Raw genomic sequence first — 17,773 nt, 5'->3', positions numbered from 1 at the left:
GCGTTCACACAAAGAATAATTTATAGCATCCAGTTGGGAAGTGGTTAATTTAAAAAAAAGAAGAGGAAGCCATGAGCATTTCCTTACCCTGGTCATGGAATCAAACTCGGCCGTCGATGAGGACAGAAATGGTATCAGCTCTTTCTAACCCCTTTTCAAAGTCCCCTAAATAAAAAAAAAAAGTAACTATGACAGATGAAGATAAATGCACAGAGACCTCTGACATCCTCTTCACATTTAGAGGGTTACAATATTCAACAAAATTTTCAGCGTGGTTTAATTTTTCCCTGACGTAACTTGCGACAAGGTCCAGTGAGCGTGCGTAACCTTTTCAGAAATGCTCCAATTTATATTCAGACGGTTAAACACACACGGGCAGTAGAAGGCGCCGACCACCGACCTGCACTGACACCACACCCTGACCCAGAGGCCTGTTTGACACAACCTCCGCTTTATTGCTCTCACCTCAAGTCAAAGTCAAGAAATGCTTGACCCACCTGCAGGATTTGTCTGCTTGCACCTCTGTCTCTCTGCAACAAGTTATTGGTTATGATTCAAGGCGGGGAATAAGACACTATTGGCTTAACGTTAAAGGTCCAGCGTTTAATACTTGAAGGTTTTTGAGAAGAAACAACAACATCAAGTGGTTACATTTCAGATTGCAGCGCTGTTTCATGCACCCTCCCTCTCCCAAGCTTGTCAGTGAACTACGGTGACCCGCGCACCCAAACCCGGATACCTCATCCACCTTCTCCTTCTTTGGTTTATTTGTTTATTTGAGGATACGAACGTTCATCCTAAATACGAAACGCACTGTCAGGCGACCTGGATTGTCCACATCAGGCTTCCTTAGAGAAATGGTGGTGCAAGATGGCAGCTAACTGGAAGCAAGACCCTTAATCTATGGATATTCTTATATATAAATAAGAACCATTCTAAGGGTAGAAAAACCAAATAACTTTTATTGTACTGCAAGTATTAACTTTTATTAATGTGTTTATGATATGTAAAGCTTTTAACAATATAAAAATCATAAATTAGGACACATTTTACACACTGGATCTTTCAGTAAGGAGCGTCATTTCCTCTTTTATTCTCCTCACCAGCTGTTGTTTACAATGAGCTGCTGTTGCTTACAGATTTTCTTTTAACCAAACTGCAGTTGCACGACATTTCTGTCTGTGAACCTTGGTGAGGAAGTGACTTCATATTTTAAAGAGAAAATTGTAAGCAACTGAGCGCACGACCGAAACGCCTCTTTAAATGAAACCGTAGCAGGTTTGTGCAGGAATACAGCGGGACCAATACTGCGAATATACTCCGAGTATCTGCTGCAAGTAAGAGATTTTCTCTTCTTGCCTGACACAAAATCATTTGCTGCATCTGTTGTGTGGGCGCCGAGTTGATGATCCACCTTATGTTATCAATATGTTAGACCTCAGGCTCATGTCGGGGCTCTAATGGCTGTTAGTCATCTGGAATCCAAGCAGAAGTAATATCAAAAAGAAAGAAATGATGATGATGATTCATCTTTGAGGCAAAATATCACGGTAATTAAACAGTTTGTCACAGGATTTATTTTTGTAACGCAGCTGAGGCAATATATTCTGAGCAAAGAATCCAAACGCTTTTATTTCAACATGAAATCTTGAAGGCAGAATTATCAGCTCCATTATGAAGAAAAGACCCCCAAAACACTTCAGTGTGTTTTAAACTTTTAAGCATGTAAAAATGAATTTCAATATAAATCTTTTGACCTAATCATGATATCAAAAATGGGCTTGGCATGCATACTGCTAATTAAGATAATTTTCAGTTTATGTATATATATACGTGTATGTGTATGTCTTCTAAATGTGTGTGTGTAGCACATTTTAGCTATTTTACATGTCATCTTGGGCTCAGTTTATTACATAGATAAAGAAAAATAAAATGTCCCTCATCCCCATTCAACTTGAAACTTCCCGTTAGACTAAGTGTGAAAACACGTCCATCCATTGTTTCATAGATAAAGTCCATCTCATGTCTGAGGGCTCTGTCATATTATAATACATTATGATGTTCGGTTGCATTCTACTGAGTAGTCAAGGGCAGTTACTTACATGTGACTTATATCCCTGTCTGCAGCACTAGCTAGCCAAACCAAATGTCAGCTGTTTGAAATGTAAATAAGTGGCAAGGAAAACTCTTGATGAAAAATAAGAAACATCCCTCAGGCATTAGGGGCACTTTATCTATCAAACGATGGAAAGAAGTCTTTTAAAAGTGAGTCTATGTTTATAATTACGTGTATTAGTCCCCTTGGGAAATATTTCTAACGTTGATGTTAAGTCCAATTTTACATCGAATGTTGAGTCTCAAGCTGAATGGTGAAAGGAGGATGAGGGAGGGGGACTTTACTTTTGAATGGCTAATTTCAGAATTATAAAGTTAGCAGTTTGAAAACTGTCTTGAAAAAATAGTTTGAAAGTGAAATATCTATATGTATCTATGTGAACAATGCAGAGTTGTGACATTCTGGACTTTCATGGTTTTGAAATGGGTTGAATAGTTCATGTTAAACAGCATCAGTGTATAAAATTTCATTCTACTGTATTCAACTGTATATTATTGGAGAGCTTCAGCCGAAGATTGCATAATGACTTGGAGCCATAAATTACAGGGGGAATCTCTGCTGCTCTGGCCGGGAATGATGGCAGTGACAGGTTCTGAGGGCAGGGGGGCAGTGTGTAAGGAATTACTGTTATTATTATTATTATTATTATTATTAGTAGTAGTAGTAGTAGTAGTATTATAGCAGGGCCACACGGGCTGCAGAAGTTAGCACTGTGACCGCAGCACTAAGGTTGTGGGTTTGATTCCCGATTCCTTTCTGTGTGGAGTTTGCACGTTCTTCTTGTGTCTGCGTGGCTTCTCTCCAGCTTCTCCAACCTCCTCCCGCAGTCTGAAAACAGGCACGTGAGTTGGCAGTGCGAGTACAAATCGTTGCTTGTGTTTCTATGTGACCCTGCGATAAACTTGCACATATTTTCAATATTCTGAAAAGTGATCAGAGTTACTTTTTTTTTTTTTTTTTTTAAAGAGACCCACCGGGCCTACATCTTGAGTGGGAAATATAGTTAATGGTGACAAATGATGTCACTTTAAAAAAAAAAGAGCATACATTTAATGTGTGTATTCTTTATTTTATTGTATTTTATTCAGTTGTATTTTGTTTTACGATATTTGTTTACAATGGGTGTTGCTGTACTTTAATCTTGTTCTAAAAATATGACATGCAAGACCTCATAGGTGTGTGTGCGATATGTATTTAGTCATTTGTTTACAATGGGTGTTGCTGTACTTTAATCTCATTCTAAACAAATTGACATGAAAGACCCTATATGTGTGTGTGTGTGTGTGTGTGTGTGTGTGTGTGTGTGTGTGTGTGAGCTGAGGGAATGCTGGTGCAGGACCAGGCAGGGTGGGTGGGAGGGTGTTGGGCAGTTTGTCTCAGGTTTCTGTGACAGTAGGCACAGCCATACGATGACGAGGGAGCAGGAAGCCCAAAAAACCCACCATTGGATTCCACACGTGAGACGGGGGTGAAAGGGTTTCAGCTGTGACTGTGGGGACCCTGAGCTGAGCCGTGTCCTTCACATTATAACCTGACATTCTGGGACGTCCAACATGGGGAAAGGGGTAAGTCCTGTTGATTTTTCTCCCATTCTTTCTCAAAAAGTCAACTGTCCAAAAGTTGTAAATATCTTCTCTTTTCTCTTTCTTACACTATGAATATTTTAATTTCTTTTTAATCAATATAATTTTCCTTCTCTGTGCACTATATATCGGTGCTGTAATTGTGCAAATTTCCCCATTGTGTGATTAATAAAGGCGCTCTATTCTATTCTCGTCAAAACTTCTACAATCTCCCACCTTGTCACATTGGAGCTGCTTCTTTTTGTGAGCATGAGTGACATTCAGTGATCCTAGCACGTGGCGTTGACATGCATCATGGAAAAACACCGGTGTGTCAAGAGTCAACCGTAGTGCTTTGGCTAACCGTGAGCATTAGCATTCTGCTTGTTTTTTTCTTCTTCGTCATTTCCCGCCAAGTCAGTAGCATCTCGGGATGATGGCTTTTCTCCTGCGCACCTTGTTTTTATTTATTTATTTATCTATTTATTTTTGCTCCCTGCCTGGTGTTTACTCGGGTAATTACATAATTTTGTTTTTATTTTCTCCATCAGGCCCGTTCCATTTAGCTTTATGGCAGGAGGCTCTTGCTAATCTCTCCTCGCACACGGTGGGGGTGAAAATTGCTACGCCAAACACATTTGAGGCTCTCCAGCGGCTCCCTGCTCCCTCTTTTGCCTCCTTTTTGATTACTTTTCCACTCTGTCACATGCTCACTCTCCTTCTCTCAACCTCTCTCTCTCTCAACCTCTCTCTCTCTCTCTCCCCCCCTCTCGCTCGCTCATTCTCACTCTGCGTACACATCCATCCCCTCCTTCACTGACATGCACACGTGCTGCTAAGAGGAGACTGACAGCAGCAGATGATTTCCATGATGCGTCTCTCTCCTCCAACTGTTCGAGGGGCGCTCACACACACGTACGCACTATTCGTGCGCGCCGACAAATGAGCAACTTGCCCGAACGAGAGAGAGAGAGAGAGAGAGAGAGAAAACACCCCCCTCTTTCCCATCCCCCCTCTTCATATCCATTGAACGCTCGGCTGGTGGAGCCGCGAGATTGAAATGAAGCGGCGTACACAAAATCCATTGTGCTCAGGCCGATGTTGTAATAACGTGGCTCATGAATTCAAATGCGACTGCAACTCTGCCGAGGCCCCCAGGATCCAATATGGTGGCGGCCCCATTCATTTCAATGGAGTTGCTCAGCCAGCGCACAAGCCCGAAAAAGTTTTTGGGCTTCTGCATTATGCGGCCCCCATAGAGAGTGTGGTGTCACTTCCCATCATGCCTCTGTCACACACATGATACATCAGGATGCTTCAGCCAACAAAAACAGGTGCCAAGACCTCACGCTGACAATATAAAACTCCTTTCTCGCGATTTTCTGGCCTTCGTATATATATATATATATATATGTATATATATATATATATATATATATATATATATATATATATATATACATGTATATACATATTTATATACATAATTAAAAAAAAAGATTAAATAGTCCATGATTTAAAACCTACAATAGAAAGATTAAATCACAGGTCAAAGGTCATCCTGTCAGCCGTTTTACAGGCGTTTCTATTTGTATTGCCGGCTAAAGGGGAAAAATGTTTTTTTGGCCATGTATGGGGTTTTTGCCTGCAGTACCTCGAGTGGCCACAGGGAAAAGAATAGCTAAACTGTGTTACGACCCCATAAACAGCTCGCACCCAATGAGGTCAAACACAATAAATAGGTCAAAAGTTGCAAATAAAAATGCCTTTATTTTTTTAGAGGCAAGATAAATAATGTGACCAACTTAAGAAAAATCCATATTGCCAGTCTGGCATCCAGTTCTTATAATACAACCATGGGCTCCGCACAGGCCTTTCTGGGGGTGGGGCCTGGCCGGATGAGGGCGGGGCCTATGGTAACATTTGTTTGCCTGTGTTTTTTGCTCTCCAGCATGGCGCCGAGAATGGGGGGAAGAAGAAGAGGGAGAGGAACCTGGACGAGCTGAAGAAGGAGGTGGCCTTGGTAAGGAGGGGGGGCGCCGCTGGAGCGTCTAGCTACGCTGCGTCAAGCCACACTTGTCAAAGAGACGGCGTGAATGCTGCTGAACTCTCCCGTCTGTCCCACCACCGACTGGCTGCTACTGCCCTCTGCTCTCACAGAGACACTGAATCATTTATGGGCCACCAGCAGCGTAGTGCGATTTTGTTTTTTTTTTGTTTTTTTTTTGTCTTGTGCAGAGCTGCAACTCTGTCTTTGAGCTGCTGTCAGAAGCAGCCATTCGTTGCCCACAAAAACTGGGCAAAGTTTTTTTTTTTTTTTTTTTTTGTTCTCTTTGATGAAAGCAGCTGGTGTCAGTTACCAAGTCGGTCTGTGGCTGATTAAAGAGGGAGTGCTCCTTTGATACATCACACCTTGGAGCCTCAATTGTTTTCTTTTTTTGATTGAGTGCTTCATTTAATTGTTGTCAGACAGCAGCTCTGTCGGTGTGTTTGTGTTCTCTTTTTCGTGGTTCAGATTTTTTGTTTTTTTGCACATAACCGCCAAACTGATGGCTGCTCAACTCTGAGTGTCGCTGGCAAACTTTTTATTTGCTCCTTCCCCCCCCCCCCTCTCCTTGGCAAACGTTTGGTGGCCCGATGACGTGCTGCTACATTCTAACCCAGTTGGAGAAAATTGGTAGATTTCTGCCTCTTTCTGTCTGGCCGCTGCCGCTGAGTTGAGAATGCAGCCGTTCGCTCTGCGCGGCTGGCTGACAACATCCTGACAGCTGCCTGCTCGGCCGCTCAGCCGCTCGACTGCACTACAGCTGCTGTGGAAACTCTTCTGAGTGGCCAGTTGCTCAAAAACAATGTGTGGCAATGAAAAATAATAAGAAGCAACGATAACTTAGATTATTGATAGCCTGCTAAAGTTCTTGTGTGTATATATATATATATATATATATATATATATATATATATATATATATGTATACATATATATATATATTATGTATATATATACATATACATATACATATATATATATACATATATGTATATTATATGTAGAGAGAGAGAGATACAGTACATACACTATAAATATTTCAATTCAGTTGGTCAAAAAGTGACCTTTGCCCTTTACAAGTATCTGTATTGATAGAAGTACTTATACCAATTAAGTTTTTATGCACGTTTTTCTTTTCCTAATGTGTTTATACATTATTTTAGCTGACTCTGTGTATATGTCTATATACATATATATTTCCCCAACATACTCTGAGCGTAAAGTGAGCTTCTGCTAGTAGCGACCAGGCAGTCCTTCCACTCTTGAGTGCGGCGCTGTTTGGAAATGCACAGGCGCTCGACATCCCTCTCTGAACTGTTTGATCTGTCACGAGGAATGAATCATACACATGCATAAAACGCCTAAATCCAAGCCAGATGGGGAGAATTAAGTATTTTCCAGTAGGACGGAGGTGTGCAATTTATCACAGCCATGCCCTCACAATCTATTTGACCATTAACCCCCCTGGCGGTTATTAAACTTCCTCTTATGGCTTCAGCCATTGCACTGGAAGTGGTGCAGAGAAATCAGGCTTTCCCATTTCTAATATGTCAAAAGTACCTCTGAAGTTTTACAGCGCAAATTAAAATCACTTTTTTTTTTTTTTTTTAGTCTTTCTGTTCTATTGTAGAAAAAAAAAAGACTGTTCTTTCTTTGCAGGATGACCACAAAATATCCCTGGATGACCTGGGAAAACGCTACGGAATGGACCCTGCAAGGGTAATTAATTGCCGCTCACTCACTGACTGGCACACACACACACACACACACACACACACACGCCTGACAACCGCCCAACACAGCAAAGAGACGCTGCACAGCAGAGACGTAACCACTGCCTGCCTTCACTGGAAAAGGTGTCCAAAGCGAGACCTCGGCATCACTCTGGTCCAGTTACGCCCCCATACAGCATCGCCAGCTCACTCAGCTTCGACTGTTAACTGACACACACACACACACACACACACACACACACACACACACACGCACCCACTCGCGTGCACGCTTTGTGACGCCTCAATTACTGCGCACTTGCACAGCAGTAACTCCCTTTGTCGCCTGCTTGGCAGGCGGCAGACTGGATTCTACTTTGGTGTTTATTATTGCAAGCTGTAAAAGTGTCAAAAAGCCCAATAAGGCCTGAAAAGGAACAGCTTAGAATGGTTTTCCGATAGACCTAAATAGTGTTGTTTTAGGTACCTGCATGGAGGTTTGAGTAAAAATTGGAACTTGGAACTATTAGGCGTAAAATAAGTGGAAGGAAATCGATCAAGTACGTCTAGTTGTGCAGTGTTGACGCTCAGCTGAGAAAAGTCACCTAGGTTATTGCACTTGTTCAGGCAGGGCGGCCTGATGTCCTGAGTCCGGACCGGTAAAATAAGTGGTTTTCAGGTGAGATCACATAGGTAGGTTGTTGCTGGGGAACAGAAAAAATGCAGATGTTGTGCATAGTTTAGTGTTGCTTCCATCGCTCCAGCCAAGTTCCAAGAGTTCTGTATTGTTGTTGTTGTTCACAAAGGTGAGAGGAGTAAACGACGCTGTAAAAAGTGGATTTCAACCGACGTCTGTGTATTAGCATTAGGAGCGGAGTCTGCTAATGCTAAGGTTGATCTACGTGTCTGCAGCGACCAAGTCATCAGACCAAGTCATCGTACATTAGCAAGCGCGCTAACTGGGTTTTTGACATCTTGAAACTGACTCTAATGTGGACTCTCCTCAACAATTTCTTCCATTTACTGAATCTCCTTATTTCTACTTCCTGCTCTCCATCTGGATTCGCGCCAACTTTGCACGTCATAACCATGTGACAGAAACCCAATTGTCCCTCATTTAAGCTGCCATTGAAAAACGTTCTGCGCTGTCGGATTGAGATTGCGGCCACAGGCAGAGAGACATTTGCTTCACTTCATAAAGAACCACTTTCCTCCTTCAGGGTCTGACCAACGCCAGAGCCGTGGAGATCCTGGCGAGGGACGGGCCCAACGCACTCACCCCTCCACCCACCACACCGGAGTGGGTCAAGTTCTGTCGCCAGCTGTTCGGTGGCTTCTCCATTCTGCTCTGGACCGGAGCCACCCTCTGCTTCCTGGCCTACGGGATCCAGGTGGCCACCGAGGACGAGGCGCCCAATGACAACGTGAGAAACTGCTGGTGAACCACACGCACATTCCGGTGCACACGGCGCATATTAATCACACTCAGTTTTGCAAGGAGGTGCAGCAGGTACAGTGTATTTATATGCTGAGCACGCACGCACGCACGTGCGCGCACACAGTGCTTTTAGTCTTTTTTTTTTTTTTGGTCCAGATTGAAGTACAGGGGCACCCATTGTAAAACCCATTCATTCATTCATTCTATACCCGCTTATTCCTATTCAGGGTCACAGGGGTCTGCTGGAGCCTCTCCCAGCTGTCTTAGGGCGAAGGCAGGGTGACACCCTGGACAAGTCGCCAGTTCATCGCAGGGCCATTTGTAAAACCCAATAGATAAATAAAATGAATACATAAAGAATACACACATTAAAGGTATGTTCTGTTTTAAGTAAGGTCATTTATCAACAGTAAATATATTAGCTACTCAGGATGTAGGCCAGTTGGGTCTCTTTAAAAAAAAAAAGAAAAAAAAAAAGAGTAACTGATCACTTGCTCAGAATATTTAGAATAAATGCCAGTTTATTACAGGGCCACAGAGAAACACAAACAAAAAAAATTGCACTAGCACTGCAAACTCATAGTTCACAATTTCCCTCACGTGCCTGTTGAATGAATGTTGGAATGTGGGAGGAGGCTGGAGGACCTGGAGAACCTGGAGAGAGAGCCACGCAGCAGCATGCAAACAACCACAGAGAAAGGCCCCAGACCTAGGAACCGAACCCACAACCTTCTTAGCCGTCACAGTGCTAACTGCTTCCGCACGGCGTCGGTTAAAAGGTTGCGGGTTCGATTCCCGGCCTGGGATCTCCCTGTGTGGAATCGTATGTTGCGTGGGTTCTCTCGGGGGTTCTCCAGTTTTCTCCCACAGTCCAAAAACATGCATGTGAGGAGAACTGGGAACTCTAAATTGTCTGTAGGTGTGTGTGTGTGAGAGCAAATAGTTGTTTGTCTCTCTGTGGCCCTGCGATGACCTGGTGACTTGTCCATGGTGTCACCCTGCCTTCACCCTGACAGCTGGTATGGGCTCCAGCCCACCCCCGCAACCCTGGGTTCAGAAATAAGTGGTAAATTGAAATTAGATGGATAATATAATAGAATACAATAGAATAGAATAGAATACAAACCAAAAAATGGAGGGCAGAAATGTGACACTATACCATTATGATATATAACAATAATATCAACAATAATATTATTAATAATAACGTCGGTAAAATTATAATAATAGTTGTAGTTTACATAATGCCCGCCTGCCCTCATTGCCGTCATTTGTGGTATTTGCGAGGAAAAGGTGTTGCGACCAACCGCTGGCAGAGCAGCAGCGATTCCCCCTGCAATTTATGGCTCCAAGTCATTATGCAATCACCAGCCGAAGGTCTCCAGACTGTACTGAGCCTTTGCATGCTATACAATAATAAACAGTAGATAGGCACGCACATGCACACACGTGATAACGTTAATCTCCACATGATTTAATCTCTTACATTCAGCGCTAAAGATGTGCAGCTGGCTGCTCTGGTGAGCTCCTTCAAAGCGACCGACTGCCTGCAGCTTCGGCTCTTTGAGACTTTGCATAATGAACAAGCAGTTAATCGAGATAAAAAAAAAAAAAGAAAATCCAACAAAAAAGAACACGCCATTTTTTTTTTTTTGTACCAATGTACACGCGCACATGTTTGCTTATTGTCTGACTGATTCGTTTATTTCACAAGTCAGTTCAATTCCTCTGCGACCCTGAGTTTCACAGATAGTTAGATTCCATTAATGATAGATAGATAGATAGATAGATAGATAGATAGATAGATAGATAGATAGATAGATAGATAGATAGATAGATAGATAGATGGATGGATGGATGGATGGATAGATAGATAGATAGATAGATATAGATAGATAGATTGATACTTTATAGATCTATACAGGAGAAATTCGTGAATGAAGTTCATTTTTTTGAGTTAGCAAAATATTCAGTACATTTTTATTCCTACCAGCATGGTAAGAAATGTATGCATCCATCCATTTAAAATACCCGCTTCTTCCCGAGTGGTAAGAAGTTTATCCAGCGTGTAAAGCTGGAAAACAAAAACAAAAAACAAAAGAGTCCAAAACGTAGCGTAGAGTTTAAACTGCAAAGAGGTGAATCTTGTAAACACTGACTGCAGAGTTTCTGGGGCGACAAATGTACATCCTGCTGCATAAGATTGCTTTTTTTTTTTTTTTCTTTTTACTGAAAGGGTAAAACCCCACCAAAAGAAAACAAAAAACAGTCATGCATGGAAAAAAAGCAAAAACAAAACAGTCGTTACTGCGGAACGAAGGCAGCACCTTCCAACAAACTTTCCAGGGTGTAGAAATGTTGTTTTTCTGTGGGAGACCAGGAAGCACAACGCGGAGGCTTGATGATGCCTTCATCCAAACTGCTTGCTGCTCTTTGTTTGCCGCAGCCAGAGCAGAACAGAGGGACGTGAAAAGTTATTTCACGGCTAAAGACAGAAAACATTTTGGGAAAGTAAAATAAAAAAATGTGCCTGGCGTTCCTGTGCATTATCGCACCTGTTTGTCTGCTGTGCCAGACTCCTGTCAGAAAGTGTGTCTTGGTGGCTTCACAGATAAGAGCGCAAGCCAGTTTTTGAGCTATGAAAAAACCCAGATGTGACAAGGTGGCAAGATAGCGAGATGCAAATTCACACTTTCCGTGAATGTGGGATAGGCACACATTACTTTTAGGAAACTGGAAATTTCCCTAGATCTTATGATGGTTAGTTTTTTTCCGGGATCTTTGATGGGCTCATAACAAGTAATGACTTTCTGTTAAATAAGAATAAAGATTCATTGTTTTTATCCAGGACCATCAACCTTAAATAATTGACCATCCCCTAAAGACCTCCAACTGGGGCGTTTTGAGTGTCAGTGCCCCTTTGTAACATCACAAACAACAGAATAAAAAAGAAAAGAACTGACCTTTCTCATCACTGCTCAACTCACTGGTGAGTTCAAGACACGTACATTATTGTTAGAGAAAGAATTTCCCAGCACTTTAGCTCTAACTGGCAGGAACTTTCAGCATGCAAGAGGAAACCTTCCACTATGGGAAGTTGTCAGTGTATGTAATCAGTAAATCGAAGTACATTTGGATGCATCAATGATAATGCATCTCCCATATAATATTTCATTGTTAGTGTAATGCATTGAGAGTGCCACACTGGTCTGTGTGATCACAAATGCACTATGATAAAACACAGTGAGTCCTTTTATTGCAGATGGTTGTGAAGGCTTGTATAAGTGGCCGCATGCGTCATCCACATCCACAATGTTTTATGGTTCCGCTGGTGCATCAGGGGGCATAATGGGTATTTGTAAATGCAGTCGCAAGGTATTACGAACGCGCTGTAACACCCTAACGACTGTGTCCGTCAATAGACGCAGTCTTCTCAGCAAAACCATTGACTGTGTATTGAAAAAGGGTGTAGTCATGATGACGTCACCCACTGGTTAGCCAACACTGGCTTGAAAGCCTAGAGATTGGCTTCACATTTAGCACCATCATTAGTTTGTGGTTCATTTAGAGCAGGGGTGTCAAACATACGGCCCGCGGGCCGGAAGAAAACAGTTTGCGGGCCTGATCCGGCCCGCAAACCGCAAGATGATTTTGCAAAATATAAAAACTGCAATTTATCAGTGAAGGAAAGTGCCGTTCTAAATGTGTCCACTTGGTGTCGCAATATCGTTTCTGCTTCGCAAACACTCAATACTGGGGCTGAGCAAATCAATACCCGAAATTACTCCAAATCAAACAAAATGAACATGAGGGCCTACTTACATATTACTGTTAGTATTATCCACTATTGACTTAGACCAACAAAAAATTTAAACAAGTTTGTAGAGGAGGAAATTTCATGTACTTCCCTGTACTGACAGCTTGCCAAGCACTTTTTGCAAACATTTTTAATCAGCCCCTACTGGCCCAATGATAGAACACAGGTTTTTGGTAGATTCGCATTGGCCTCCTTTTTGAAACTGGAAGCTCTGTCTGTCTTTGTGTGCAGTCGATGGGCAGAACCCATAAACTGCAAACTATTTGAGAGTTTACTTTCACAGTTCTCTTCTGGGGTTCTAAAATATCCCCTTTTTTGCACCTTAAACCTGCTGAACTTCACACCCCCCCCCCAAATGAATTATACCATCTCACCCTGTTTCAGCTGTATCTGGGTGTGGTGCTGGCTGCTGTGGTCATCATCACCGGCTGTTTCTCCTACTTCCAAGAGGCCAAGAGCTCTCGAATCATGGACTCCTTCAAGAAAATGGTGCCACAGGTGAGCCCACGTGCTGTCTGTGTTTTCTGTGTCGTCTCAGAAGCCTGTGGAATCAATAAACCGTCCCTGGAGTAGAGCTTAGACACTCACTTGACTAGAAACCCAATAAGCTCGCACAAAGGAAGAATGCATTCTGGAGCCAAATTTGGATTGTGAATGTGTTTGACTAAAAAGTCCCCTCATGTTATCCACCTCCAGCACTTCGATTTCCTAATTCTTTAATCTGTTTAGGCTGTTTTTTCACTTCTTTCCTCCCCGTCTCCTTTCCCCAACCTACACTTTTCCTCTCTTTTGCTCTCTCTATCGCTCCCATTCACACAACATACTCCCCCTGGCCTCTACTGTTATCACACCCTCCTCTCTTTTTTTTCTCTCGCCCTCCTCTGACTAAATCCTCTTTCTGTTCCCAAACCCACTTCACCTCTTCCTCATACTCCCTTTTCCCCCTTTCCTTGCTTCTTTCTCCCCCTTTTGGCCTGTGCCAGCAAGCACTGGTGATCCGGGAGGGGGAGAAGCTTCAGATCAATGCCGAGCTTGTGGTGCAGGGAGACCTGGTGGAGATCAAAGGGGGAGACCGCATCCCAGCTGACCTTCGAGTGATCTCCTCCAGCGGATGCAAGGTATGGACAAGAGAGAGAAGGAGGACGGAGGGAGAGAGGGAGGGAGAGAGGGCCCTTGGAGGTCCATGGGGGGGGTTTACAGAAGCAGAATTTGATGAGCTGTTTACTCCTTATTTTCGAAGACATGTTTCAATTATATTTTTAGCTATTTTCTCACGCTTGGAAAATTGTTAAAGTTATATTTAAAGCAAGCCCGGCGCAAGATGGACCAAAGAGAAAGCATTTGCCAAGAAAGTTTTCACTAATCAAGAACGAATGTACGAGGTTCGAAGTTGATCAGAAACCTTCGTAGTTTCGACTATAGACGGTGCCAACTAGCGATCCTGCGATCCTATTCCCATGACCCCACAGGGCGGCGTCCAGGAAACCAAAGTCTTTGCATCACATTCATGCAGTGGTTATCTTAGCGCTGTCACCTCACAGCAAGAAGGTTCGATTCCCAGGCCTTTTATGTGGAGAGTTTGCATGTTCTCCCAGTGTCTTCGCTGGTTTTCTCCAGGTTCTTTGACCTCCTCCCACACTCCAAAAAACCTTGCATGTTAGCTGAGTTGGGAACTCTGACCGGAGGTGTGTGTGTGTGTGAGTGTGAATGGGTGTGTGTTGGTTTATCTTTCCATGTGGCATCACTGGGTGACTGAGTTCAAGGAGTAAGTGGGTATATAGGATGGATGCATGGTATTTTTATAGCTTGTGTAAAAATGTCAGGTATCATGACCAATACAGCGTATTAATGAGAAATTGGTAGTGTACACGGTTCACCTTGACACGACTGAAGATCATTCACAATTTAAGAGTTGTCATGCAAAATAATTTGTAAAAATGATTTTTAAAGAACCATGATTGTCTTCCTAAGAAAAAAAGAGTCCTAATTAATTTACCTGAGGCGACAGATTAAACGTTTCACAGGCAGAAAGTAAAAGAAAACATTTTTTATTAGAAAGGCCATTAAAAATGCTTTGAAATAGATTAGACAAACGTTTTGTGAGTCACACACACAAAAAAAAAGGCCAAATAGAATTAAGGTCTCATTTCTTCATGGTTAGCTAACCAAACTTTGGCCCCTCTCTTTTTGGAAATGTCTGTTATTATATTAAGATAGTGTTGCTGTCATTTAAACCAATAAAATACTTAATAAACCAATATGCGAATGTCCAGCCGGCTGCTTCACTTCCCATTGAGCTGTCAGACATGTAGCTGCACACGCACTCCTGTGTTTTATGTCCAGCAATGAGTCTTCTACCATAGACCATCATGACTAAAGTGAAAGGTCTCGTCTCAACCAATTTTCTTTGGCTCTCAAAAGGTCACTACCTACACCGTACATTTTGCAAATGCTGTCAGACTGCCGTAGATCTGTCTTTGAAAGATCCCTTGCTTAGCCAGACTATTTTGTTGCACAGTTTGACTGGGATTTAATATTCAATGTACAGTTGGCAGTTCACAAAATGTCATACAATGTTTGTGGAGTCTTCATATCACGTTCGCTCCACTGGAATTTTCAAGGTGCGTTTGGGATGAATGGTGTTGTCCATGGACAAACATGAGGACAATGTTTAAATAATGAGACACTGAAGAGAATATGGAGAGAATATCTGCTGCCAGATGACTAACACTTGCTTCCCCTCGCTGTCCCTGTGAAGGTGGACAACTCCTCCCTGACTGGAGAATCAGAGCCACAGACTCGCTCGCCAGAGTTCACACACGACAATCCACTGGAGACCCGCAACATCTGTTTCTTTTCCACCAACTGCGTCGAGGGTCAGTAGGCCACATCTGGACAAGACTGTGTCTTATCACCCTGGAATGGATGTTTTTTCTCCCCCCCCCTTCGCCTACTCCTCTGGTTGCCATCTGGAGATTAACATCTTTTGGCATTGTCCCCCACTCGTAACACTCGCTCAGTGGCCCGATTAAACTGAACAGCACTGCCATCCCATCCTGAGGTTCATTGTGCAGCCTCTAATCAGCGCCAAACGGTGGGGATTAGTTGGTAGTTTAGCTGCTGTCAGTCATCACTGAGGCCGATTTCAATCTCAGTGGGACTGTTATGTGAAAATGTAGGTCTTTTATCAGTTGACATGCTTAATATACAGCATGTAAGACGGTGATTTTCACTTTGGTGGGGGATTACTATATTCTAAGAAAGGATGCATTTTATTTTTTTAAATGATATCTAAATAGGTTTAGTTTAACTCTGTGGGTAATCATGCCTGCAAATGGCAGTTGTGGCATGACAGAATGAAGGAAATGGTATAAAATAAGTAAATGCATGTTTTGACTGTTTGACTGTTCACCTCTTCACTTCCCACACACCAGTCATCAAAAATCCTCACACATGTTCAGATTGGTGAACTGCGACTGATTGAATACTGAAGCACCCCCCTCCCTCTCTCTTCCTCCCCCTCCCAGGCACAGCCCGTGGCATCGTCATAGCCACAGGTGACCTAACAGTGATGGGTCGGATTGCCACCCTGGCATCGGAGCTCAAAGTCCGCCGCACGCCCATCAACATTGAAATCGAGCACTTTATCCACATCATCACGGCCGTGGCCGTCTTCCTCGGAGTGTCTTTCTTCATCTTGTCCCTCATCCTGGGCTACAGCTGGCTGGAGGCCGTCATCTTCCTCATCGGCATCATTGTGGCCAACGTGCCCGAGGGACTGCTGGCGACCGTCACCGTGAGTCGTGTGATGTTTCTTACATTGCTTGACTGATTGTGCAGCTGGACTTTGATATTCTTTGCTTTCACAGTAGTGTTCTTGAATGTTCAAGCTGCTTCTAGTGTAAAGGTTAAGTGTGTAATATTTAGAGTATTTTAGAGGAAACTGCTCTTTCATTCCCCCGTCCTCTCCCAAACTTACCAGTGAACTACGCCTGCGCACACAAACCTGGATACCATGTCCACCTTCTTCCATGGTTTATTTGAGGAAGCGAGTGTTCACCCTACATATGAAACGCGCTGTCAGGAAACCTGGATTGTCCACAACAGGCTTCCTTAGAAATAGTGCAAGATCGCAACTTACTGAGACAAGACCCTGGATTTATTTCTATTCTTATATATATAAATGAGAACCATTCTTATGGTAGGAAAACCAAATGCCTTTTATCGTTCACTTTTCTTAATGTATTTATTGCACCGATACAAAAATCATAAATCATTAAATTTTACACACTGGACCTATAAACTGAGAAAAAGGTGCTGCTTTCCCTCCTATTATTTCATTCATATCACCACCACTCACGCTAAGGGTCGCAGGAGGTGCTGACCTCTATATATTAATATTTTATTATACCTGTAAAAATTTGAAAAGTTGTCTCGCTCAGTGGGATCCTTCCTTTGGTGGAGATTTTATGGTCTTAACCTTCCTGCGTTGCTTCTCGCGGCGCACCTCGTCTTCACACATACAGGTTGATTGGTGTTACTTAATTAATGGTGGTTTGGTTCCTTTATCTAATATCCTGCTACCAAACCGCATGTTCGTTTAATGAAGAAAAGAAGACAAGGAAAATCTTATGAAGTTTTAGTGAAAAGCAGAACAAGAGATTTGTTACAGAGATCTGATAGAGAGATCTCTGGAGTCGGGTCCTGGCCGTCGCCGGAGGCAGACTGACAACTTCCTCCCAAGAAAGTTCCTAAATGCAAAGACAAACAATCTGACTCCTTCTCAAGTGTCATCCTTTGATTGGCTGTCCATTCTTCCCCCTTCAGTTGCTGGGTGTTAATGTCATTGTTTGTGAATGAGGAAGCAGGTCCTTATTTGGCCGTGACCCAAATGGTCCATTTTGCCTGAAGACAAGCTGAGGTCACAAGTTCCCATCCCTGTGACTGGATGGGTCGCAAACTCTATGAGGGTCGCAAAGGAAGTTTTTCAACACCCCCAAGGCACTGATCATGATCATCAAATATACACCGAAGCACTACATATAGCAACATTCAATACATTTATACATTCAACTTAATGT

The 17,773-nt window shown here is 42.8% G+C and overlaps 1 protein-coding gene across 1 annotated transcript in view; it reads left to right on the top strand.

The window, feature by feature from the left end:
- Window positions 1-3,471: 3,471 nt before the first annotated feature.
- atp1a2a (ATPase Na+/K+ transporting subunit alpha 2a) overlaps window positions 3,472-17,773 on the top strand; it is a 53,555-nt gene continuing 39,253 nt past the window's right edge. The window contains exons 1-8 of the mRNA XM_076022006.1: window positions 3,472-3,681; window positions 5,630-5,701; window positions 7,385-7,444; window positions 8,658-8,861; window positions 13,077-13,190; window positions 13,676-13,810; window positions 15,451-15,568; window positions 16,220-16,488. Of these exons, the coding sequence (XP_075878121.1) occupies window positions 3,670-3,681; window positions 5,630-5,701; window positions 7,385-7,444; window positions 8,658-8,861; window positions 13,077-13,190; window positions 13,676-13,810; window positions 15,451-15,568; window positions 16,220-16,488 (984 nt within the window). The 5' untranslated portion in view covers window positions 3,472-3,669. The remainder of the gene's footprint in view (window positions 3,682-5,629; window positions 5,702-7,384; window positions 7,445-8,657; window positions 8,862-13,076; window positions 13,191-13,675; window positions 13,811-15,450; window positions 15,569-16,219; window positions 16,489-17,773) is intronic.

Source organism: Nelusetta ayraudi, unplaced genomic scaffold (genome assembly GCF_046127955.1).
Source record: "Nelusetta ayraudi isolate G7.1 ecotype Tasmania unplaced genomic scaffold, CSIRO-AGI_Nayr_v1 ptg000011l, whole genome shotgun sequence".
NCBI classification, from domain to species: Eukaryota; Metazoa; Chordata; class Actinopteri; order Tetraodontiformes; family Monacanthidae; genus Nelusetta; species Nelusetta ayraudi.
Note: the sequence above shows the minus strand (reverse complement) of the source record. Positions and strands in the feature narration are given on the sequence as shown.